The 27,260-nt window shown below is 50.8% G+C and overlaps 1 protein-coding gene across 3 annotated transcripts in view; it reads left to right on the top strand.

Annotated features, from left to right (window-relative positions):
• AIP (AHR interacting HSP90 co-chaperone) overlaps positions 1-27,260 on the top strand; it is a 115,915-nt gene that overhangs the window by 10,667 nt on the left and 77,988 nt on the right. For 2 of the 3 annotated variants that reach the window (XM_078783881.1, XM_078783880.1), the window contains exon 2: positions 26,401-26,507. In XM_078783881.1, the coding sequence (XP_078640007.1) occupies positions 26,412-26,507 (96 nt within the window). In that variant the 5' untranslated portion in view covers positions 26,401-26,411. Of the gene's footprint in view, positions 1-25,785; positions 25,818-26,400; positions 26,508-27,260 lie in introns of those variants that run through there. The other variant, XM_078783882.1, reaches the window with a different exon arrangement.

Here is a 27,260-nt window from a genome sequence, read left to right on the forward strand (position 1 = left end):
CATCTCCCATCTGCCTTGGGAACGCCCTGCCTGCGGGTTATATAGGCCCCACCCCTCAACCTTCGCGAACCTCCTCGATGTTTCTCTCCACACCCTCTCCAAGTCCAACCCCTTGTTCGTGGTTGGTTGAGTGGGGCTGACTCACTCCTCCCCGCTATGACGAGGTGGGGACCCGCCTTTCTTCCCCAACCCTGCCTCGTGGCCAATGGTGGATGAAGAGAAAACCGCCCAAAATGCAGTTGGCAATTGACGAAAAGGGGGAATGGAAGTTTTGGGAGTGGGAATGAAGGGAATCTATCTTTCACTGGTGCAATGGAGTATTTCAATTAATGGGAGACACAGCCTTACCCTAAAACACATAATAAGATATAAGCTATCGAACAGGGGTATTCTATTGTTACAGACGTGGCTTGGATGTTATTTACCGAGCGGTTTGGTATGACCACGTCTGCACAAGTTACCCGATTATACCCGAACGTTGACTAATCGCGCTACGCTAGGTCAATGAAGGAAAAGACACACAGCTGGGATTAAAATGACGCGACACCAGGGATACGGTTCTCAAGACCTCCGGAGGAGATTATATTGTTACGGAAGGTCAGATTACAGGGACGAGAGGTACAGCATAGAAAGACAAGCACTTAGACACACTCTTATATTAACCCCAACAGACGACAGATAAACGGGACAAAAGGCTGACTCACACGGGGATTGATGGCTAGGAAAGGCAGGATCGATGGCTCCAGGTGCACCTGGGCTCAGGGACAGAATCGACTCGGTCCGGTCCAGAGATGCGGGAGGTCTCACAGCGCTCGAGGTAGTGACTTGTCGTCTCAAGCTGGGGGCGCATCTGACGTCACATCCGGTGAGTCGCTTCGTATATCCGGCGGGGAGTGACACGCCCTCGGCTCGTTAGCTCCGCCCCAGATGGAATCGGCACGTCGCTTCTCATTGGGTGCGTGCGGGGGGGGGTTACCGGCTCCGCCCTTGACGGGGGACTGACAAGGAGCCCCTTCGTGGTAACCCCGTGGAGCGCATGGTCCGGAGCGCATTGTCAATGGCGGCTAACCGAGCCGGTGTGATGACGCACACTCCCCCGCGCAGCGTCGTTGTTGTTGTAGTTGTAGTTGTAGTTGTTGTTGTTGTTGTTGTTGTTTGGGGAAGAAGATGGAAGGAGGTATGGGAAAGGTCCTAAACTCACTACTGGTGCCATATAATCACATTCTGGTGCAACGAAGAGTCATAATTAATGGAAACGAGTCCTTAACTGACATAGACTAAGAATAACTAGTAAGATGTCCGAAAGTTGTCTACATGAGATGCGGTGAACCTGGGTGCGACATTTAATGGGGGAAATAGGGGAAGGTCGGCTCTACTGATTGTTGTTTACAGACAATGGGACTAGGGAATGGGGGATTGGGGATAGTTGGGGAGTATTGGGGAAATAGGGGAATATTTACAAGCGGATATGGAGGCCAAATTCCATATTCGCAACATTGCACCCTTCTCTACCCTCGGGGCGTCCCGACCCGATAAATTTTTACCTACTTTAGTGTGGCACGCAATGTAGTTCCCTCTACTATTAACTCTACCCTGAGTGCGACAGTTTTACAGATATTCACAAATGAGTAAGTATGTCCCCCTGCGACGTTGCACCCTTCTCCTCACAGAAACACACCCACAGGATAACCGAATCCGGAAAGAATCCTCAAACTAAACATACAGCCGGTAGGGAGCATTATTTACACAAGACTACGCTGATATTTACACGACGATCCAGGACCTGTTTTTGGAGGGACACATGCAGATGTTATGCATAGAGAGAGCACGCATGCCAGCATCGATACACCAACCCACGAGTGCTCTGTGGCCTACGGCCTTTAATAATGTGCAGAGCACCCCTTCCAAGCATCAAGCACCACCCCATCACACAGTGAGCACCATCCGGTGCACCAATAAAGTGTCTATAAATCATTGTGTGGTGTCGCAGCCGGCCGATGTTCTGCCGCTGGTCTTGCCTTCGTGTGGTGCACTTGGCCTTCTTACTTCCTTCAAAAAAATAAAGAAAGGCGCCAACCGCGTCCATTTCCTTATTGCGGCCGTCAGGGGGCCAACTATTAGTGGTTCACCTGTTTGGCATAGGTGCCACGTTGACCCATAGGTCCTTCCACGGGTGGTGCTTGGCCGCAAAAGAGCTGCGGTCCATTGTGGGTGGCCACAAACATTGCGGTCCATATGGTGTATCGATCCAAGCAGCAAGCAGCGAAAGTGCAGGCCCACAACTGCGTAGCCAGCACCGCTCTCTCCTCTCTCTCTACCCCAAAGCCAGATCCTCGGAGGTGGGAGACAAAAGAAGCAGACAAGTGAGTAAGGTGGTAAGGGCGCAAAAGTGCACGCAATGCAAGGTAATGCACACTGGGGGCACATGGGAACCAGGTGAGACAGGTACGTTCCTACCGTACGCTCCCCCCCCCCCACCAGGTAACCTACATGGCCCCTCCCTTACCCCTTACTGTATCCACAAAACACAACACTACCCATAAACATCTACTTTACAAATCAACAAACATCCCTACTGTCTTCCCCGTTCCTCCCATATACCAAATTCGTCTTCTCTCCCTCCTAACCAATCAAATTTGCCATTTTCAACTCAACATCATAATTTGCCATCTCCAACTCAACATCATAATTTGCCATCACCAATTCATCATCAGTCCCTCCTAAGGAGGGAGAGATGGAATCACCCCAATGTCTCATCCACGTCGTGATGCGTCTCACAAATCCACACAGCAATTCTCATTTCTGCAACACAAACAAAGAAAACACAGGTGTGGAGTCATCATCATCACCACAGGCAAGTGGCTGCGTATGGTGCGACAGGTTCATCAATCCTAACTATTTCCGAAATGACTTTAACAACTTTACACTACCCGGGGTCTTTCTCCGGCCAAACCATTGGCCCTCTTACACTATGGGTTCTAAAAACCAATTCCCATTGGCCAAACTGTGGTGCTTTTCAATTTGGGGTCTCACTCCCCCGATTCATCTCCCGGTGCCCTCGCACAATTTCTGGGCTGTGGCGTGTACCTCTCCCAGTGGGTCTACCCACCTGCACACCTCCACCACTGCAGTTGCCTCCGAGCTTACCTGCTCCTTACCCTAACCTAACTACCTGGGGAAGGCCCTCTGGCGCTCTCCCCACTCGGTGCCCTCTCTGGCACTGGGCTACCCGGGTCCATCCTCCGGATCCTCGGGCCCCATCCACACTAACGGCTCCCAGAGCCCACCTGCGGCCTCACCTGGCCGACATCCTCACAGTGGTGGAGTGCCCAACCAACTACACACACTAACAGGCTACACGCCCAGCCATTTCCACGACACTAATGCACCCATCCACAATACCATTCTGCAACCGCACCACAAATGCCAATATCCAACCACAATTTACCTATACCCTCTACCTAACACTTACACTACCCGCCCCGGGTACTCGTGAAAGGGGGTCCACTCTTCCCCCATCCACACCTTCGCACCATGCACACCACTCCGTACCACTTACTCCAACTCTCTCCACACACCTGTACTTGCACACCTGTGCTCTCACACCTGGTGCCACCTGCACCCTTCTCTCCCCAAGCGCATTCGCGCTGATCCACAACACTCACTACTCATACACGGCTCCACACACCTGTCCAGTTGCACACCTGTGCAATCACACCTGTTCAATTCTCACACACACGGCATAATCTCAGCTAACTACTCCCTTCTGAAACTTGCGCTTCCCAGTCGTCCCTTTAAACTATTGCGCTCCCTCGTCATTATCATCCACACTAAACTACCTGCGTCCCCACTGCAGGTATCAGTCACTAACTAAACTTAACGTCACCTAATGTCAATCTCTTCTAGATCCCTACAATATAACCTAACCCACCCGGGCTAGTTTTCACTGCCATACACCCCATAATCTATTGCTCCTTTGCCCCCATATATGGGAAGGGTGGCAGGGATGCCAACCTTACCCACCGGGCCCATCGCTCACTACCAATTTTGCACATCAAATTTCAACAAATTAAAAATTTGCCAATCACTACCCATCATCTGCCAATCACTACTGCCAATCCTTTGCCAATCATCACATTTTGTTTTTCTCTAATTTTGGGTCCAAAACACTAACCTCATCACCCAGTCGACTCACTAATACCTCTCGGTGCGCCAATTCCTGTCCAAAGCCCGGCTTCGTAAAGCCAAGCAATGGATGCTGGTTGTTTTGTGCCGGCGGCTGGATGCGTCCGGCATTCGGGGCAGGGACGGGGGCTTACCCGGGCCGAGATCCCACGCACCACCTCGGCGTGGAGCCATCCAATGTCCCGATCTCGACCTGCCGGCACGTCTCCACAAAACGTGGTCGCCATGACGACCCTTCCTATCCAGCTGCCCGCTCCACCTAGTGGAGCCTGGACGCGGCCGTTCAAAGCGAGGCCCGGCACGCACCGAGGGCCCGCTTCGGCTAAAAGTCGACCTAACCTCTAACCTGGTTACCGTCGATGCTTCACCTGGATTCTTACATGCATATGCTACCCCTTGCTTGCTCATACCTTTCCTTACACACCCAGGTACCCTCATTCCACTCACAGCCTTGGTCACACACCTGACCACCGAACACTTTGGCACACATTCGTTGGTAGCACACCTCACCAACACACCTCTTCGCACCCCCTCCTCGGTCACCTCCTCTGTGACAATCACAGGTGTGCCCTCATTCGCACACCCAACCACGTGCCTCACTACCAATTCCAGCGTGCATTCCCACTCACGCTCTACCATTCCAGGTGTGCATCCTTCCATCCCAGGTGTACATCCTCGCTAACCTGTCACAACCAACTCACTCTCCTTGTCACTCGTACTACTCTCACCACCATTCTTGACAGCGCACTCACCCTTACTCTTGACAGCGCACTCTTTCCTCAGGCACCTGTCCGTTACACACCTTTCTCGCGCACACTCTTGCGCACACTCTCCCGTCACACCCTCTGTAACACTTACCACACCGCGCTTCCATGTGCTCCCTCGCACACGCGCTACGACCGACTCACTTTCGCCAGCACCCTCACTCCTTGGCACGCACTTTTTCCTCACACACCCCAGAGTCGGACTTTCTCGCACTCCTCCTTTTTCGCACACCAGACCTGTCGCACACTTCACCAGTGGCCTCTCACGAACACCCGGGCCCATCTCGACCCCCAAGCTTCTTAAATCACCTGGCGCATCATACGCACGACCATATTGGTCCCCACTTACACCGGGTCCTCTTCCTCTTCGCTTCTCCTCCATCACCTGCGAATCCCTCATCCGGTTAATGAGCACATCATTACGATCCGAACACAGACTTTGGACCAATTCTTTTACTTCCTCTTTTATCTCTTTGTTATCCCCTCTCCGTCGCTTCTTAATTTCGCTCACCCCTTCTTCCACTTCTTCTAATTTCTGCTTCACCTCTTTTATTCCCCGGTACGTCTCCTCAAGCTCATCCTCTAAGGCTACCTTGACCGTTTCCATGTGCGTCCTCACCTGCCGGTCCTTCGTCTCCATTACCTCTATCACCTCGTCCAACCTCGTTGTCAGTCCCTCACGTACCATCTGACATTCCCTCTTTGTCGCTATTAAGTCGTTTTTTATGTCGTTTTGTGTCGCTTTTAAACCTCCTAATACCGCAGTGTTCCTTTGAACCTGCTCCGTTAGTCCTTTTTGTCCCTCCGTCAGCTGTTCCACCTCCTGCGTCAGGTCCTCTATGCCCCCTTGTAACTTTACAGTCCCCTTTCTCACCTCCTTCTCCATGTGCTCCTTACAGTGCCTCACCTCCTCGCGCACTCCTCCGACCTCCTCACTCACTCCTCTTCTGATCTCCTCTCCCATCACTTGCATCTCCTGCCCAGATGCCACCCTCATCTGCTCCATTTCCTCCCTGTGAGCATCCAGTTTGGTTTCTACCCCCATTCTGACCCCCTCTATCTGCTGCCCCATTTGGTTAACTTCCCTTTCCGCTTGGTCCCTCATGTCCCTCAATTTGTCTTCCATACTGTTTTCTAACCCCTCTAACCCATTTTTCACTCCCTCTATCTGATTCTCCTGGGCAGCCATTCTATTTTCTACCCCCATTAACTCATGTTTCACTCCCTCTATCTGATTCTCTTGAGCGGCCATTCTGTTTTCTACCCCCATTAACCCATTTCTCACCTCTTTTATCCCGTTGTCTAACCCCTCAAAATTATTGTCTAACTTCTCACTGGTACCCCTCGCTTCGTCCCTCATTACCCCCATTTCGTTTCCCATTACCCCCATTTCGTTTCCCATTACCCCCATTTGGTTTCCCATTACCCCCAATTGGCCCTCCAATCGCTCACTCTGAGCCCTCATTTGCTCACTCTGAGCCCTCATTTCCTCCCTATTCTGGGCCATAAGGGCCTTCATTTGTATGAAAAACAAGTTCAAATCCACCGGTGGCGCCACTACGGTCGCGGGCGTGGACGCCGTGGCCACCTCGTGCATGACAACGCTATTTTGCGACCCTGCCGCCCTCACTGCTTCGCTCTCCTCCCGTCCCTCAATTTGGTCCTGGACCGACCCTGCCTCACTCTCCCCTACCGGACCCCAGCTGTCTTGATCCGCCATAGCGCGACTTTCAAAATTCGGGTTTTTATTTTCGTATAACAAAATCAAATTTCGCCGTTATAATTTCGCGCGGGAAACGCGCTCCGAATCGATTCTAATTGTTACAAATTTGGGCCTAATAAATTTAGTCCCGGGTTCGAATCCCACTCCTGACACCAATTGTTACAGACGTGGCTTAGATGTTATTTACCGAGCGGTTTGGTATGACCACGTCTGCACAAGTTACCCGATTATACCCGAACGTTGACTAATCGCGCTACGCTAGGTCAATGAAGGAAAAGACACACAGCTGGGATTAAAATGACGCGACACCAGGGATACGGTTCTCAAGACCTCCGGAGGAGATTATATTGTTACGGAAGGTCAGATTACAGGGACGAGAGGTACAGCATAGAAAGACAAGCACTTAGACACACTCTTATATTAACCCCAACAGACGACAGATAAACGGGACAAAAGGCTGACTCACACGGGGATTGATGGCTAGGAAAGGCAGGATCGATGGCTCCAGGTGCACCTGGGCTCAGGGACAGAATCGACTCGGTCCGGTCCAGAGATGCGGGAGGTCTCACAGCGCTCGAGGTAGTGACTTGTCGTCTCAAGCTGGGGGCGCATCTGACGTCACATCCGGTGAGTCGCTTCGTATATCCGGCGGGGAGTGACACGCCCTCGGCTCGTTAGCTCCGCCCCAGATGGAATCGGCACGTCGCTTCTCATTGGGTGCGTGCGGGGGGGGTTACCGGCTCCGCCCTTGACGGGGGACTGACAAGGAGCCCCTTCGTGGTAACCCCGTGGAGCGCATGGTCCGGAGCGCATTGTCAATGGCGGCTAACCGAGCCGGTGTGATGACGCACACTCCCCTGCGCAGCGTCGTTGTTGTTGTAATTGTTGTTGTTGTTGTTGTTGTTTGGGGAAGAAGATGGAAGGAGGTATGGGAAAGGTCCTAAACTCACTACTGGTGCCATATAATCACATTCTGGTGCAACGAAGAGTCATAATTAATGGAAACGAGTCCTTAACTGACATAGACTAAGAATAACTAGCAAGATGTCCGAAAGTTGTCTACATGAGATGCGGTGAACCTGGGTGCGACATTTAATGGGGGAAATAGGGGAAGGTCGGCTCTACTGATTGTTGTTTACAGACAATGGGACTAGGGAATGGGGGATTGGGGATAGTTGGGGAGTATTGGGGAAATAGGGGAATATTTACAAGCGGATATGGAGGCCAAATTCCATATTCGCAACACTATGATTAGCTGTGGTGTGGATGCTTTATGGACTAATTATGGGACGCCCTTTGACCTTTACACAGCTCCGGAGGCAGGAGGCGCAGAATAATAATAACAATAATAATAATACACACAATCAAAAAAAAATACAGTCCTCATATCCGCAACACTGCACCCTCCTCCTCTTAGGCACGTCCCGGGCCTACAACTTTTATTTAGTGTGACACGTAGGTGTAGTTCCCTCTACTTTTAACCTGACCCTGAGTGCGACAGTTTTAAAACATAAATAAATGTGTCCCGCTGCTCCATTGCACCCTGCCTAACAGAATTACGCCCACAGTTAACCGAATTGCGGAATGGTCTTCAAACTACACACTGACGGTGGGGATCATTATTTACAATGACTCTGCTTTTATTTACAAAACTAACCCAGGACCTGTAATTGTTCTTTCTGGGGGGAGACAGTCTGCTCTGCATCAATGCACCATGAAAGCACCCAACACGTACCAAAACACCCTCAAGCACCAATCGGTGCAGTCACCACGGTTCATCAGTGTTCAATGCATGTTCAATAATAAAAATAAATCAACAACCCCTAACCCTGCAGGTTATCTCTTGCTCTTCGGCTCCCTCTGCTGGCTATTATTATTTGTTCTTCCAGATGTTGTCTTCTCTCTCATTTCCTTACTGGCGGCCTATTTGCAATAAAGTGTGCCCAACGTGTTCGTTTTTATTTTATTTTATTTATGGCCCACAGGGCCGACTACGTGTGGTTCACCTGTGGGGCATCGGTGCCCTGTGGCCAAGGTCCGCCAGCAAGATTTCGGGCCCTCATGGCCGGTTCCAGCAGAGGGGCCATGCCCCAACCCATGGGGTCCATCAGTGGTGCCCGGCCACAGGCATGTGGTCCATAATGTGGTGCATCGATGCAGACAGCTGGTTCTGAGAGTTCCGGGCGCACAATGGCCGACTCACGCACGCTCCCCTCGGCACCCAATGGCGCACAGGTCATGTGGGAGACAAAAGGGGGACAAGACAAATGAGCGAGGGGTAAGGTCACAAGGGTACACATCAATAAGGCAATGCAAGGCGAAAGGCGTACGGAGAGCGAAATGAGAAAGCTCGTCCCTACCGTACGTCACCCCCCCTGTCACCTACACTACCCTTGCCCTTACCCCATATTTACAAAAATCTACACATTTACCAATCCGTCGCAACTGTCACGTCTTCCCCATATTTCCCTTATACCAAATTCGTCTCCACAATCCCTCTACCTCAAAATTTGCCATCACCCAATTCATCATCAATCCTCATAAGGAGGAAGAGATGGAACAACAAAGCACAATGTCACACCCACGTCATGATGCGTCTCACATTCCAAACATTTGCATCAAAAATAATTAAACATGGCATGGTGCGGAGTACCTGTCACCTCAGGTGGTGGATGCAGATGGTGCGAGGAGATTCCAATCCTAACTATTCTCTAAATGACATTAACACACTTTACACTACCTGGGGTCTTTCCCTGCCAATCCATTGGCCACTTACACTATGGGTTCTAAAAACCAATTCCCATTGACCAAACTGTGGTGCTTCTCAATTTGGGGTCTCACTCCCCCGATTCATCTCCCGGTGCCCTTGCACAATTTCTGGGCTGTGACGTGCAGCTCTCCCAGCAGGTCTACCCACCTGCACACCTCCACCACTGCAGTTGCCTCCCGAGCTTACCTGCTCCTTACCTAACCTACCTAACTGGGGAAGGCCCCTCCTGGCTCTGTCACCCCACTCGGTGCCCTCTGGCACTGGGCTACCCGGGTCCGTCCTCCGGATCCTCGGGCCCCATCCACAACAACTACTACCGGCTCCCAGAGCCCACCTGCGGCCTCACCTGGCCGACATCCTCACAGTGGTGGAGTGCCCAAACCAACTACACACACTAACAGGCCACACGCCCAGCCATTTCCACTTCACTAATGCACCCATCCAAACACCATACTTCCACACGCACCACAGATGCCAATATCCAACCACAATTTACCTATACCCTCTACCTAACACTTACACTACCCGCCCCGGGTATTCGTGATGGGGGTCCACTCTTCCCCCATTCACACCTTCGCACCACCCACTCCACTCCATAGTTTCCACCATACTCACTCCACGACCATCCATTCCATACACCTGTTCCTCATACCTGTTGTTGCACACCTGTGCACTCACACCTGGTGCCACCTGCACCCTCCTTCTCTCCTGGACCATTTAGTCAACACAACACCCATCACCTTCACTCACTCATACACTGCTCCATCCACCTGTTCCGTTGCACACCTGTGCAATCACACCTGTTCAATCACACCTGTTCAATCCTCACACAGCATCATCTGAACTACCTGTTACCCTGCTAACTTAGTGCTCCCCGTCTTCCCTTTAAACTAAGTACATACCACGTCATTATTATCCACTCTAACCTACCTGCGTCCCCAATACAGGTATCCTTGTCACAAACTAATCTTAACGTTACCTAATGTCATCTTCTAGGGCCCTACACACAATATCCTAACCCACCCGGGCTAGTTTTCACTGCCATACACCCCATAAACTAGTGCTCCTTTGCCCCCCTCTGTGAGGGATGGTGGATTTGCCATCCCACCACATCGGGGAGGTCCTACTATCAATTTCGCTCGTCCAAATCCAACAAATCAAAAATTTTCCAATTACTGCCAATTCTACTCACTTTTCTAAATTTCGTATCAAATCACTATCAGTATCATCACCATAATCACAGTCCACTATCTCCTAGCCTCGGTGCGTCATGAAATCATTAAACTCGGCTTCGTAAAGCCGAGCAATGAATTCGGGTGGTTTGGTTGCTTGCAGGTTGAATCCGTCCGGCTTTCGGTTCAAGGGAGGTGGTTTGGTTGGGCCGAGGTTCCACGCACCATCTCGGCGCGGCACCTTGCGGTCCCGGGCCCGATGGCTCAATCTCCCTCGGTCGGAACCCCGTCCCCGCGAGGGGGCACCGTGCCGCTTCCTCCCACTCGCCCTTGAACCGGACCGGTCGCCTCGCCCGCCTAGGCCCGGACTCGACCGTGCGGGGTGAGGCCAAGCCCGAATCGGCAACGACGCTTCGAAGAGAAACGACGCAGCTTCGATCCGCGCCGGGCCCTGCATCCAACAAAAGGCTCCTCGCACCGAGTGCTCGCATCGGCTATCCGTCGCCCTAACTGCTAACCCGGTTACCGTCGATGCTTCACCGGCATGCTCACACGCATACGCTACCCCTTTCACCCTCACAAAACCCGGCGTTCCAACGCCGTCCGTACATTCCACCAACGCTCTCCCTGTTACACACCACACCTCTCGCGCACACTCTTGCGCACACCTCGGTCCACACCTCTCCTCCGTTACGTCCTCCGTAACACTCACCATGGGCGTGCACTCTGGCATCCACCCACTAACGCGCTCACATGGGCTCTCCCACACTCGCGCTACCACCAACTCAGGTGTGCTTCCTCGCACACGTTCCACCACCACCTTACTCTCCGTGTCACACTCCGTACACCCCGACGTGCATTCTCGCTCGCACTCGGTTTCACACTCGCGCTCCGTAACACGCTCACCCCTTGACGCACACTTTTTATTGCTCTCACTCCCTGTGTCACACTCCGTACACCCCGACGTGCATTCTCGCTCGCACTCTGTATCACACTCGCGCTTCGTAACATGCTCACCCCTTGACGCACACTTTTTTTCCACACGCGTGCCATTTCCACTCACACGGGACCCTTCACCAACGCCCGGATGCTTCCTCGATCCCAAGCGCGCGAAAATTCTTTTGTCGCCAAACATCCTCCTGCAAAATCTACCCGCACAATATACAGCACGACTCACCTGGGGGATTCCCTTCTCCACGCGCACCTGCAAACTCTTTATTTGGTTAGTAAGCACCACATTATGATTTGAGCAGGGACTTTGTACATATTCCATCTTTTCCTCCCGCCGCGAGTGGTTTTCTAAGTCCCCGGTCTCTTCAATTTCAACGCCCACTGCCGCTTTTTCTTTACTCACCTCGACGACCGTTGGCTTTAATAAAATTCCCTCTACCTCATCGGTCGCCGGCTTTTCCAAACCCCGTGTCGCGATTTCTACCCCCGTCATTATACCCGCTCTTTTCTCCGCTTCGTTCAACCGGCGCTTCTCGACCCGCGTTACCTCCTCGCGCACCCGTGGGACCTGCTCGCCCAACCTGCGGTCAATGTCTTCCTGTATTCTTTTTACCGTGGCGTTCATTTGCTCCCGAAATCCAACCGGGTTGTACCTTGCTTCGTGCCTCGCTTTTTTCGCGTCTAGCCCCTGAGTAGCCATCATTGCATCAAATCCCTTACTGTCACCTCTCAGAGCGGCACTGAAATGCATCATCAAAACACCCCAGTCCATTGGCACTGCGGGTCCGGCTATCGCCGTCACGTACGGGAGGCCGCCATTTTGTGTGCCTGTAACCTCGTGCGCGAGAGCGCCATTTTGCGCGTCTGATACTCCCGCAACCACATTGCCAATGTTCTCCTCTACTTCGTCCCTCTGATCCTGGGTTACTCCTAACCCCTCCTCTAGCTCACCCACCGGCATCCGATCGCCTTGACCAGCCATGGCGCGATTTCAAAATTCGGGTTTTTCTTTTAAAACACAATTTTTCAGCAGCTTCTAATTTTGAGCGCGTTAAGCGCGCTTCGGGTCCGTATCTCACTCCCAGACACCAATTGTTATGGACGCGGTTAAAGATGTTATTTTGACCGAGCGGTGGTGTAACCGCGACTGAACAGTTATTCCCCGACTAATACCCGATTTGCCCCAAACTTTGGCCGGATCGCGCCACCGCTATTCAATCGGGAAAACTCTAAAGCGACCGAATACAAAGAGGAAGAAGACGTACAGAAGAGTAATTGGATTTATTATTTACACATATAAGTAGGAAGAAAGCAGTCACGTTTATTTACAGACGAGATTAGATACACAGTGCAACGCTAGCTTACCTACAGTCTTAATTAACCCAGGGACAGAACAAACAAGGACAGACTCACTCGGGGAATGATGATAGGACTGGCGGGAGATGGATGGCTGGCGGGATAGGGAGGTCCACTGGTCCTTCAGCACGATTAACTCGTTGGGCAGCCGCCGCTCCTCCGCGGCCCTGCTCCAAACTGCCGTCCAGGCCTCACGCTGCTGTGGCTGCAGTTTCGGTGGCTCCAGCTGCAGCAAATGCAGTTGCGGTGGCTCGAGCTGCAGTTCAACTCTGGACTTCTTGGTTGGACTCAACTCCTTGGACTCCCTCTCGTCTCTCGGTAAAGGCTCATCTCCCATCTGCCTTGGGAACGCCCTGCCTGCGGGTTATATAGGCCCCACCCCTCAACCTTCGCGCACCTCCTCGATGTTTCTCTCCACACCCTCTCCAAGTCCAACCCCTTGTTCGTGGTTGGTTGAGTGGGGCTGACTCACTCCTCCCCTCTATGACGAGGTGGGGACCCGCCTTTCTTCCCCAACCCTGCCTCGTGGCCAATGGTGGATGAAGAGAAAACCGCCCAAAATGCAGTTGGCAATTGACGAAAAGGGGGAATGGAAGTTTTGGGAGTGGGAATGAAGGGAATCTATCTCTTTCACTGGTGCAATGGAGTATTTCAATTAATGGGAGACACAGCCTTACCCTAAAACACATAATAAGATATAAGCTATCGAACAGGGGTATTCTATGATTAGCTGTGGTGTGGATGCTTTATGGACGAATTATGGGACGCCCTTTGACCTTTACACAGCTCCAGAGGCAGGAGGCGCAGAATAATAATAACAATAATAATAATACACACAATCAAAAAAAAATACAGTCCTCATATCCGCAACAATATATATATATTTATATATATTGTTACAGACGCGGTTTTGGATGTTAGTTTACCGAGCGGTTTGGTATGACCGCGTCTGCACAGTTTACCCGATTCCACTCGAACGTTGGCCGAATCGCGCTATGCTAAATCAATGAAGGAAAGGACACAACGGCTGGGTTAAATGACACGACACCAGGGGTACAGTTCTCAAGACCTCCGGAGGAGGATATAATATTGGGTATGCGGAATGTTTAGATTACACGGCACAAGAGGGACAGCACAGAAAGGTGGGCACTTATACCCGGTCTTATCTTAGTTCCGACAGACCACAGACAAACGGGACAAGACTGACTCACACAGGGATTGATGGCAAGGAAGGGCAGGCAGTTGATAGCTCAAGGTGCACCTTGAGCTCAGGGGCAGAATCGACCCGGTCCGGTCCAGAGAGGCGGGAGGTATCTTTCAGCGCTAGGAGGTGGCGTCCTTTTGTCGTCGTAGCTGAGCCGCATCTGACGTCACCTCCGGTAAGTGGCTGCGTATATCCAGCGGGGAGTGACACGCCCTCGGCTCGTTAGCTCCGCCCCAGATGGAATCGGTCCGCCGCTTCTTATTGGGTGCGGGGGGGTTACCGGGCTCCGCCCTTGACGAGGAGCTGACAGTCAGCCCCTGTGTGGTAACCCCGTCGGAGCACGTGGTCAATGGTGGCTAACCAAACCGGAGTGAGGACACGCACTCCCCGCGCCGCTGTTGTTGTTGTTGGTGTTGTTGTTTCATGAGGAAGAGATGCGGGGAGGTATTGGGAGGTCCTAAACTCACTACTGGTGCCATACAATCACATTCTGGTGCAACGAAGAGTCAGAATTAATGGAAACGAGTCCTTAACTGACATAGACTAAGAATAACTAGCAAGAGGTCCTATAGTTGTCTACGTGAGATGCGGTGAACCTGGGCACGACATTTAATGGGGGAAAAAGGGGAAGGTCGGGGCTACAGAGTGTTGTTTACAGACAATGGGACAAGGGAATGGGGGATTGGGGATAGTTGGGGAGTATTGGGGAAATAGGGGAATATTTACAAGCGGATATGGATGGAGGCCAAATCCCATATCCGCAACATTGCACCCTTCTCTACCTCGGGGCGCCCCGACCCGATAAATCTTTACTTACTTTAGTGTGGCACTCAGATGTAGTTCCCTCTACTATTAACTCAACCCTGAGTGCAACAGTTTTACAGATGTTCACAAATGAGTAAATATGTCCCCCTGCGACGTTGCACCCTTCTCCTCACAGAAACACACCCACAGGATAACCGAATCGCGGAAAGAATCCTCAAACTAAACATACAGCCGGTAGGGAGCATTATTTACACAAGACTACACTGATATTTACACTACGATCCAGGACCTGTTTTTGGAGGAACACATGCAGATGTTATGCATAGAGAGAGCACGCATGCCAGCATCGATACACCAACCCACGAGTGCTCTGTGGCCCTACGGCCTTTAATAATGTGCAGAGCACCCTGTTCAAGCACCAAAAGCACCACCCCATCACACAGTCAGCACCATCCGGTGCACCAATAAAGTGTTTATAGTCACCGGTGGTGTCGCAGCCGGCCGATGTTCTGCCGCTGGTCTTGCCTTGGAGCCCACTTGGTGTTCTGGCTTCCTTCAAAAATAAAGAAAGGCGCCAACCGCGTCCATTTCTAAATTGTGGCCGTCAGGGGGCCAACTATTAGTGGTTCACCTGTATGGCATAGGTGCCACGTTGACCCATAGGTCCATCAACGGGTGGTGCTTGGCCGCAAAAGACTGCGGTCCATGGTGGGCGGCCACAAAAATTGCGGTCCATATGGTGTATCGATCCCGGCAGCAAGCAGCGAAAGTGCAGGCCCACAACTGCGGAGCCAGCACCTCTCTCTCCTCTCTCTCTGCCCCAAAGCCAGATCCTCGGAGGTGGGAGACAAAAGAAGAAGACAAGTGAGTAAGGTGGTAAGGGCGCAAAAGTGCACGCAATACAAGATGATGCACACTGGGGGCACATGGGAACCAGGTGAGACAGGTACGTTCCTACCGTACGCCCTCCCCCCCCACCAGGTAACCTACATGGCCCCTCCCTTACCCTTTACTGTATCCACAAAACACAACACTACCCATAAACATCTACTTTACAAATCAACAAACGTCCCTACTGTCTTCCCCGTTCCTCCCATAAACCAAATTCGTCTTCTCTCCCTCCTAACCAATCAAATTTGCCATTTCCAACTCTCATCAAAATTTGCCATCTCCAACTCAACATCAAAATTTGCCATCACCAACTCATCATCAGTCCCTCCTAGGGAGGGAGAGATGGAATCACCCCAATGTCTCATCCACGTCGTGATGCGTCTCACCAATTCACACAGCAATTCTCATTTCCTGCACACAGAACAAAGAAAACACAGGTGTGGAGTCATCATCATCACCTCAGGCAAGTGGCTGCGTATGGTGCGACAGGTTCATCAATCCTAACTATTTCCTAAATGACTTTAACAACTTTACATTACCCGGGGTCTTTCCCTGCCAATCCATTGGCCAACTTACACTATGGGTTCTAAAAACCAATTCCCATTGACCAAACTGTGGTGCTTCTCAATTTGGGGTCTCACTCCCCCGATTCATCTCCCGGTGCCCTCGCACAATTTCTGGGCTGTGACGTGTAGCTCTCCCAGCAGGTCTACCCACCTGCACACCTCCACCACTGCAGTTGCCTCCGAGCTTACCTGCTCCTTACCCTAACCTATCTACCTGGGGAAGGCCCTCTGGCGCTCTCCCCACTCGGTGCCCTCTCTGGCACTGGGCTACCCGGGTCCGTCCTCCGGATCCTCGAGCCCCATCCACAACTCTACCGGCTGCCAGAGCCCACCTGCGGCCTCACCTGGCCGACATCCTCACAGTGGTGGAGTGCCCAAACCAACTACACACACTAACAGGCTACACGCCCAGCCATTTCCACAACACTAATGCACCCATCCACAATACCATTCTGCAACCGCACCACAAATGCCAATATCCAACCACAATTTACCTATACCCTCTACCTAACACTTACACTACCCGCCCCGGGTATCCGTGATGGGGGTCCACTCTTCCCCCATTCACACCTTCGCACCATCCACTCCACTCCACAATTTCCACCATTCTCACTCCATGTATTCCACACACCTGCACTTGCACACCTGTGCTCTCACACCTGGTGCCACCTGCACCCTTCTCTCCCCAAGCGCATTCGCGCTTATCCACAACACTCACTACTCATACACTGCTCCACACTGCTCCACACACCTGTCCAGCTCTCACACAGCATCATCTCATCTAACTACTCCCCTCTGAAACTTGCGCTTCCCAGTCGCCCCTTCAAACTATTGTGCTCCCACGTCATTATCATCCACACTAAACTACCTGCGTCCCCACTACAGGTATCAGTCACTAACTAACCTTAACATTACCTAATGTCATCTTCGCTAGGTCCCTATCAATATAACCTAACCCACCCGGGCTAGTTTTCACTGCCATCACCCCATAAACTATAGCGCATTTGCCCCCACCATGGGAAGGGTGGCAGGGATGCCACCCTTACCCACCGGGCACATCGCTCACTACCAATTTTGCACATCAAATTTCAACAAATCAAAAATTTGCCAATCACTACCCATCATCTGCCAATCATTACTGCCAATCCTTTGCCAATCATCAAATTTTGTTTTTTTTTCTAATTTTGGGTCCAAAACACTAACCTCATCACACAGTCTACTCACTAATGCCTCTCGGTGCGCCAATTCCCGTCCAAAGCCCGGCTTCGTAAAGCCGAGCAATGAATGCGGGTTGTTTGGTGCCAGCGGCTGGATACGTCCCGCATTCGGGGCAGGGATGGGGGCTTACCCGGCCCGAGATCCCACGCACCACCTCGGCGTGGAGCCATCCAATGTCCCGATCTCGACCTGCCGGCACGTCTCAATAGAAAGTGGTCGCCATGACGACCCTTCCTATCGGGCTGCCCGCTCCGCCTAGTGGAGCCCGGACGCGGCCGTTCCACGCGAGGCCCAGCGTGGATCGCGTACGGCGGTTCTTTCGAAACCGCCGTGGTTCGGATCCCCGCTGGTCCTCGCGGCACGCGAAGCTGCCCGACGCGCACCGAGGGCCCGATTCGGCTATAAGTCGTTCTAACCTCTAACCCGGTTACCGTCGATGCTTCACCTGCATGCTTACAAGCATACGCTACCCCTTTCTTGCTCATACATCCAGCCGTTTCCATGCTCCTCGTCATACCTTCTCTAACACACTCAGGTACACTCATTCCACTCACAGCCTTGGTCACACACCTGACCACCGAACACTTTGGCACACATTCGTTGGTCGCACACCTCACCAACACACCTCTTCGCGCCCCTTCCTCGGTCACCTCCTTTGTGACAATCACAGGTGTGCTCTCACCCGCACACCCAACCACGTGCCTCACTACCAATTCCAGCGTGCATTCCCACTCACGCTCTACCATTCCAGGTGTGCATCCTTCCATTCCAGGTGTACATCCTCGCTCACCTGTCACAACCAACTCACGCTCCGTGCCACTCGTACTACTCTCACCTCCACTCTTGACAACGCACTCACCCTTACTCCCGACAGCGCACTCTTTCCCCATGCACCTGTCCGTTACACACCTTTCTCGCGCACACTCTTGCGCACACTCTCCCGTCACACCCTCTGTAACACTCACCACAGGCGTGCATTCTTCCTTACTTTTGACAGCGCACTCTTTCCCCATGCACCTGTCCGTCACACATCTTTCTCGCACACCCTCTCCCGTTACATCCTCTGTAACACTCACCACAGGCGTGCATTCTCCCTTTACACCCTCCGTAACACTCCTCACTACGCGCTTCCATGTGCTCCCTCGCACACGCGCTACGACCGACTCACTCTCGCCAGCACCCTCACTCCTTGGCACGCACTTTTTCCTCACACACCCCAGAGTCGGACTTTCTCGCACACCTCCTTTTTCGCACACCAGACCTGTCGCACACTTCACCAACGGCCTCTCACGAACACCCGGGTCTATCTCGACCCCCAAGCTTCTTAAATCACCTGGCGCATCATACGCACGACCATATTGGTCACCACTTACACCGGGTCCTCTTCCTCTTCGCTTCTCCTCCATCACCTGCGAATCCCTCATCCGGTTAATGAGCACATCATCACGATCCAAACACAGACTTTGGACCAATTCTTTTACCTCCTCTTTTATCTCTTTCTTATCCTCTCTCCGTCGCTTCTTAATTTCGCTCACCCCTTCTTCCACTTCTTCTAATTTCTGCTTCACCTCTTTTATGTCCCGGTACGTCTCCTCAAGCTCGTCCTCTAAGGCTACCTTGACCGTTTCCATGTGCGTCCTCACCTGCCGGTCCTTCGTCTCCATTACCTCTATCACCTCGTCCAACCTCGTTGTCAGTCCCTCACGTACCATCTGACATTCCCTCTTCGTCGCTACCAAGTCATTTTTTAGGTCATTTTGTGTCGCTTTTAACCCTCCTATTACCGCTGTGTTCTTCTTTACCTGGTCCGTTAGTTCTTTTTGTCCCTCTGTCAGTTGTTCTACTTCCTGCGTCAGGTCCTCTATGCCCCCTTGTAACTTTACAGTCCCCTTTCTCACCTCCTTCTCCATGTGCTCCTTACAGTGCCTCACCTCCTCGCGCACTCCTCCGACCTCCTCACTCACCCCTCTTCTGATCTCTTCTCCCATCACTTGCATCTCCTGCCCAGATGCCACCCTCATCTGCTCCATTTCCTCCCTGTGAGCATCCAGTTTGGTTTCTACCCCCATTCTGACCCCCTCTATCTGCTGCCCCATTTGTTTAACTTCCCTTTCCGCTTGGTCCCTCATGTCCCTCAATTTGCCTTCCATTCTGTTTTCTAACCCCTCTAACCCATTTTTCACTCCCTCTATCTGATTCTCCTGGGCAGCCATTCTATTTTCTACCCCCGTTAACCCCCCCCTGTATTTCCCCTAATCTATCGTCTAATTTCCCAAATTTCTTGTCTAATCCCTTAAAATTATTGTCTAATCCCTTAAAATTATTGTCTAATCCCTTAAAATTATTGTCTAATCACTCACCGGTACCCCTCGCTTCTTCCCTCATTACCCCCATTTGGTTTCCCAAGTCATTCCTCAGGTCTTCACTTGTCTGGACCATGAGCGCCTTTATTTGTTCCATAAATAGGCCCCAATCCATCGGCGGCGCTGCTACGGTCACGGGCGCGGTCGCCGTGGCCATGTGCGAGGCGCCATTTTGCGCGCCCGTAACCTCGTGCGCGACGACGCCATTTTGCGACCCTGCTACCCTCACTGCTTCGCTCTCCTCATGTCCCTCATTTTGGTCCTGGATCGACCCTGCCTCACTCTCCTCTACCGGAACCCAGCCGTCTTGGTCTGCCATAGCGCGACTTTCAAAATTCGGGTTTTTATTTTTTTTTGTAAAACACAATCAAATTTCGCCGTTGTAATTTCGAGCGCGTGAAACGCGCTCCGGATCGAATCCCACTTCCCGACACCAAATGTTACAGACGCGGTTTTGGATGTTAGTTTACCGAGCGGTTTGGTATGACCGCGTCTGCACAGTTTACCCGATTCCACTCGAACGTTGGCCGAATCGCGCTATGCTAAATCAATGAAGGAAAGGACACAACGGCTGGGTTAAATGACACGACACCAGGGGTACAGTTCTCAAGACCTCCGGAGGAGGATATAATATTGGGTATGCGGAACGTTTAGATTACACGGCACAAGAGGGACAGCACAGAAAGGTGGGCACTTATACCCGGTCTTATCTTAGCCCCGACAGACCACAGACAAACGGGACAAGACTGACTCACACAGGGATTGATGGCAAGGAAGGGCAGGCAGTTGATAGCTCAAGGTGCACCTTGAGCTCAGGGGCAGAATCGACCCGGTCCGGTCCAGAGAGGCGGGAGGTATCTTTCAGCGCTAGGAGGTGGCGTCCTTTTGTCGTCGTAGCTGAGCCGCATCTGACGTCACCTCCGGTAAGTGGCTGCGTATATCCAGCGGGGAGTGACACGCCCTCGGCTCGTTAGCTCCGCCCCAGATGGAATCGGTCCGCCGCTTCTTATTGGGTGCGGGGGGGTTACCGGGCTCCGCCCTTGACAAGGAGCTGACAGTCAGCCCCTGTGTGGTAACCCCGTCGGAGCACGTGGTCAATGGCGGCTAACCAAGCCGGAGTGAGGACGCGCACTCCCCGCGCCGCTGTTGTTGTTGTTGGTGTTGTTGTTTCATGAGGAAGAGATGCGGGGAGGTATTGGGAGGTCCTAAACTCACTACTGGTGCCATACAATCACATTCTGGTGCAACGAAGAGTCAGAATTAATGGAAACGAGTCCTTAACTGACATAGACTAAGAATAACTAGCAAGAGGTCCTATAGTTGTCTACGTGAGATGCGGTGAACCTGGGCACGACATTTAATGGGGGAAAAAGGGGAAGGTCGGGGCTACAGAGTGTTGTTTACAGACAATGGGACTAGGGAATGGGGGATTGGGGATAGTTGGGGAGTATTGGGGAAATAGGGGAATATTTACAAGCGGATATGGATGGAGGCCAAATCCCATATCCGCAACAATATATATATATATATATATATATATATATATATATATATATATATATATATATATATATATATATATATATATATCTCTCTCTCTCTCTCTCTCTATATATATCTCTATATATATATATCTCTATATATATATATATCTCTATATATATATATATCTCTATATATATATATATCTCTATATATATATATACAGTATATATATATATATATATATATATATATATATATATATATATACACGTAGATATATATATATATTGTTACAGATCGTGGTTTAGATGTTATGATGACCGAGCGGTGGTGTATTACCGCGACCTAACAGGATCCCCGATTCCACCCAAACGTTGGCCGGATCGCACCGCAGCTAGTCAATAGGGAAAAGACAAAGGCGACACGGATGTGAAGAAGAAGAAGAAGACAAAAAGGTTGCAAATACTACTGAATTTATTTACTATTTACACACATAAGCAAAAAGGAGCAATCAAGTTTATTTACAACACATAAGACGCAGGTGACACAGTGCAAATACTAGCTTATAGTTATACAGACTTAACTTAAATACCCAGGGAGAGAACAAACAAAACAAACTCACGCAGGGAATGACAGGAATGGCAGGAGGTGGATGGCTGGAGGTGAACGCTTGGTGGAGCCAACGCGGAGCTTGGTGGAGCTTTGGTGTGACGGGTTCTCTCTCTCGCGGGGAATGACAGGAATGGCAGGAGGTGGATGGCTGGAGGTGAACGCTTGGTGGAGCCAACGCGGAGCTTGGTGGAGCTTTGGTGTGACGGGTTCTCTCTCCTTCCCTCACAAGCTTCAGGACTCTTTCTTCACGACCAACTCTTTGTGACCAACCCTTTGTGACCAACTCTTCACGGACCCTCTACTGGCAACCGACTCCCAACCAAGACCAACTCAGCTCTCTCTCACCAAGACCAACTGTGCAACCAACTGTGCAACCAACTGTGCAACCAACTGTGCAACCAACTCTGCAACCAACTCACGACTCACTTCCGTGCGCACCCTTTTATAGCGCCTCCAGCGATTAAGCGGCCGGCGTTTTGGACACGCCCATCGGGGTGCTCACCTCGGCCCTGATTGGTCGCGCGACCCTCGGCTCCGCCCTCGATGACGACGGGCGGGTACGCCCCTCCTCCCTCGATGACGAGGTGGAGACACGCCTTTCTTCCCGACTCGAGCCTCGTGGTCAATGGCGGTTATTGGAGGGGGGGTTATTGGGAATCGAGGGCTCAGCAATGACGAGAGGTGATGTAATATGGGCAATCGAGGCTCGGCAATGACGAAAGGGGATGTGAAGGAAATGGGGATTTTGGGGATGGGAAGGAAAGGGGATCTATTCTCTTTCACTGGTGCAATGGAGTACTTCAATTAATGGGAGACACAGCCTTACCCTAGAACACAGAATAAGAGATAACTATCAACAGGGGTATTCTATTACTTGGCTGACGTGTATGCTCGTGGACTAATTATGGGATGCCCTTTCACCTTTACACAGCTCCGGAGGTAGGGGGGCGCAGAATAACCAATAATAATAATAATACAGCACACAATCAAAAAAATACAGTCCTCATCTCCGCAACAATATATATATATATATATATATATATATATATATATATATATATATATATATATATATATATATATATATATCGCTCTATATTATAATAGCCGTAGATGATTCTGTCTGTCTGTCTGTTGGGTGTCTGTCCGGGGTGTTGTGGCTTACTCGGTTTGCAGAGTAGCTCCACCCATAGCTCCACCCATTCTGGGAGTGCCTTCATATAATTATAAACAAATATCCACCATTTTATTAACTCGCATAGCTTTGAGGCCTGTTTTGTAGGCCCGTGGTGTCTTGCTCTCTCTCCCAGTTTTATTTCAAATCAAATTCGATATATCATTTCATTTTTCACAGTCGCTAACATAGTTTTAGACTCGGTTGAAAAAAAAACGGGAAGAAAATCCAATGAAAGTTGCCGTTTATAGAACGAAATGAATTCTCAAACGCCTGTAACTTCAAGGCCATTGAGTCTCTCTACGCCTTTATCTCCAATCTAACTCGCCATATGATTTCATTTTTATCGATGGTTTTAGACTCGGTGTCAGCAATAATTGAGAACATTCCACACACGCGGGAAAATGCAGAGATATATTTTTAAAAATCGCGTCATGGTGTATCATACACCGCCCAACATGACACCGACGGCAACGTGTCGATATATATTAAAAATTCGCTTTTGCTTTTCCGTTAAGATATATTACTTTTTCGTTTGATGACAGTCGTCACAAAAACGTCAACAATGATGCCGACATATATTTCTTCGTTTTTATTTCATTCAACATTATTAGCCGGAAGTAAAATATGTTTCAGGAAATTACCGAGAGATATTTCTTCGTTTTTTTAAATTAGTTATGTGCGCATACACTTTAAATAGGTTTATTTGAAATCTTTAATTTTCCACAATATAATTTACTTGCCATTTATCATTTGATGATTACGAGACACTTCCTCTTGAGGATCGTGACAATTCATGTGCTGCGTGGAAACTTCTATTTCCAAAATGAATGAGACGATCGATGAAGAACACAGACTTGAACAGGATGCAGCAAGAAAGCGAATGAGACGGGCGAACGAGTCCATCGACGAACGTCAATGCAAACTTGGGGGGTCACCCGTGGGAATCCCATGGGCATGGATGTGTGTGACATTTCGACATATTGAGTTAGATGCTGCACATTCATTTTTACAAAATGGTTACTGGCAAGTCATCAGATCCAGAAATGGTGTAAAAAAAAAAAAACAAACAAAAAAAAAAAAACCACCTTTAAAGGCCATTTTTCCCCGCAAGCGGGGGTTGGCCTTCTTCGGGAACTGTGGTTGTTGTTGTTTTTCGGTCCCCTTTTGGAAGCAATGTTTTACGGCCGGATGCCCTTCCTGACGCCAACCCTTTTTGCCGCCTTTAACGACAAGCAGGGAATTACCAGTGAACTGGTACTCAATTAGCCGACCTCGGAAGGATGACAGGCTGAGTCAACCCCCCTGGCGTTAATTCAGCGATTGACCGGGATTCGAACCCAGGATCCTAGGATCCTAAGCCGGCACCCTAGCCGCTAGCCCAACACCAGGGACAACACCAACACCAGATCCAGAAATGGTGTAATGAACACAATTTATTTACGCGCAAGCAAGAAAGCAAGACGGCCCGATTTCCGATTCCGACGGGCCGACGGGCGAGACGGGCCGATTTGGAGCAAGAAAAAGAATGAGACGGGAGAAAAACGAGAGAAACGAGACGGGGAAAGCCGATTGGAGAGGCGAGTGAGGAGCGATTGGAGAGGCGAGTGAGGAGCGATTGGAGAGGCGAGTGAGGAGCGATTGGAGAGGCGAGTGAGGAGCGATTGGAGAGGCGAGTGAGGAGCGATTGGAGAGGCGAGTGAGGAGCGATTGGAGAGGCGAGTGAGGAGCGATTGGAGAGGCGAGTGAGGAGCCTCCCCTCCCCCTCCCCCACCCCTCCCCTCCCCCATCCCCCTCACCCTCACCCCCTCCACTCCCCCTCCCCCCTCCACTCCCCCCTCCCTCCTCCCCCTCCCCCTCCCACTCCCCCCTCCCCTCTCCCCTCCCCCTGCCTTCCCCCCATGGCACTCCCTTTCCCCCCTGCCCCGTACCCTCCCTCCTCCCCCTCCCCTCCCCCTACCCCCTCCCATTCTCCCCCCTTGCTCCTCCCTCCCCCTCCCCCCTTCTCTCCTCTCCTCCTCCCCCTCCCCCTCTTCTCCCCTCCCCTCCCCCTCCCCCTCCACTCCCCCCTCCCCCTCCCCCCTCCCCCTTCCCCTCCCCCCTTTCTCCATCCCCCTCCCCCTCCCCTCCCCTCCCCCTCCCCCCTTTCTCCCTCCCCTCCCCCCTCCCCCTCCCACTCCACTCCCCCCTCCCCTCCCCCCTCCCCTTCCCCCTTCCCTCCCCCTCCCTTCCCCCCATGCCCCTCCCTTTCCCCCCTATCCCCTACCCCCTCCCCTTCTCCCCTCCCCTCCCCCCTCCCCTCCCCCTTGCCCCTCCCCGTTCCCCCTCCCCCTCCCCTTCCCATCCCTCCCCCTCCCCATCCCCCCCTCTTCTCTCCTCCCCTCCTCCCCCTCCCCCCTCTTCTCCCCTCCCCCCTCTTCTCCCCTCCCCCCCTCTTCTCCCCTCTCCCCCTCTTCTCCCCTCCCCACCCTCTCCTCCCCGCTCCCCCCGTTCCCCTCCCCTCCCCTTCCCCCTCCCCTCCCTTCCCCCGTCCGCAATGCCGGGTACTTCCCATGGCCAGCTGTACGTGGGCTGCTCGAGGGTTGGAAAACCAAGCAATCTTTATGTCTTGGCACCAAGTAAGAAAACCAGAAATGTTGTATACCAAGAGGTTTTGAGAAATTGACAATTGACAAAACGTCATGTAGGAAATGTACTGTGATATTGCTCTAAAATATACATGTTCTTTTCATCATATATTTGTCTTATTCTTATTCAACCCGGGCGAAGCCGGGTACCTCAGCTAGTGTGTGTGTGTGTGTGTGTGTGTGTGTGTGTGTGTGTGTGTGTGTGTGTGTGTGTGTGTGTGTGTGTGTGTGTGTGTGTGTGTGTGTGTGTGTGTGTGTGTGTGTGTGTGTGTGTGTGTGTATATATATATATATTATATATGTGTGTGTATATATAACAACCAAGACGAGAGTATTATAGTGATAATGATAACGTATACACCATACAGTATACTGTGTGTGTGTGTGTATATATATATATATATATATATACACACACACACACACACACACACACAGTATACTGTATGGTGTATACGTTATCATTATCACTATAATACTCTCGTCTTGGTTGTTATCGCCATATGCAAGTTTTTTGGGGACGTGAGAGTTCTCAGTCATGTTTTCTCAACTTGTTTTTTCACACTGTCTTTAGCAAGTGTGAAAATGGAAAAAGGATTACTGATCGGGGAAGAGGGAATCCGGAAGAAGATATTGCATGGAGGTCGTGGTGAATTGATGACGTATCCAGATACATCCAAGGTACCATCTCTAATCTCATTACATTCCCTGTTATGCTGTTATAGTAGATGATACTACTATAACAGCATATATATGATGATAGTAGATGATAAATGTTGTTCCTGGGACAGCCCCAAATCTCCATTCACTTACATGTAAATTTTCCTCTCACCATCACTTTTCTTCATTTCCCCTTAACACCCCTATTCCTTCCCCCCTTGGTCTTATGGGCCTTTAACTCTTGCTATCAATGATCATTGTTGTTTAGTAGACCACTCAAACAATGATCCTACGAATATTTGCTCCCTCTCACCCCCCTTGAGGACCGATGATCCTTCTAACCTTATGGACCTATGATCCTTCTTCTACTATTGACACTGAGCCTTATACATATCATCTGGCAGATCATCTAGTAGACCACTCAAACAATGATCCTACAAATATTTGTTTATGCATAGGAAATAATTTAATTATCTTACCACTACCATCACCATCTAATACAGTAACAAAAAAGATGTTTGAGTTTGGTTCTTTATTAAGATATTTTAACTGAGTTAAGATAAAATGATAAACCTCCCTCAATGTCCTTGTTTGAGCACCTCCAGTGCCACACACCATTTTTAAATTAAAGTATATATTTTCCTGACAACCATTAAAGTTTTTCGTCCACTCAAAAATATTTCCATCTTTTTCACCCAACTCACCAGTATTTAAATTAATTCTCTTATTTGTTTTGTGAACTTTTTTACCAGTTGCCTTTTCAATAAGTCTTAT

Source organism: Myxine glutinosa, chromosome 8, assembly GCF_964187855.1.
Source record: "Myxine glutinosa chromosome 8, kmMyxGlut1.1, whole genome shotgun sequence".
NCBI classification, from domain to species: domain Eukaryota; kingdom Metazoa; phylum Chordata; class Myxini; order Myxiniformes; family Myxinidae; genus Myxine; species Myxine glutinosa.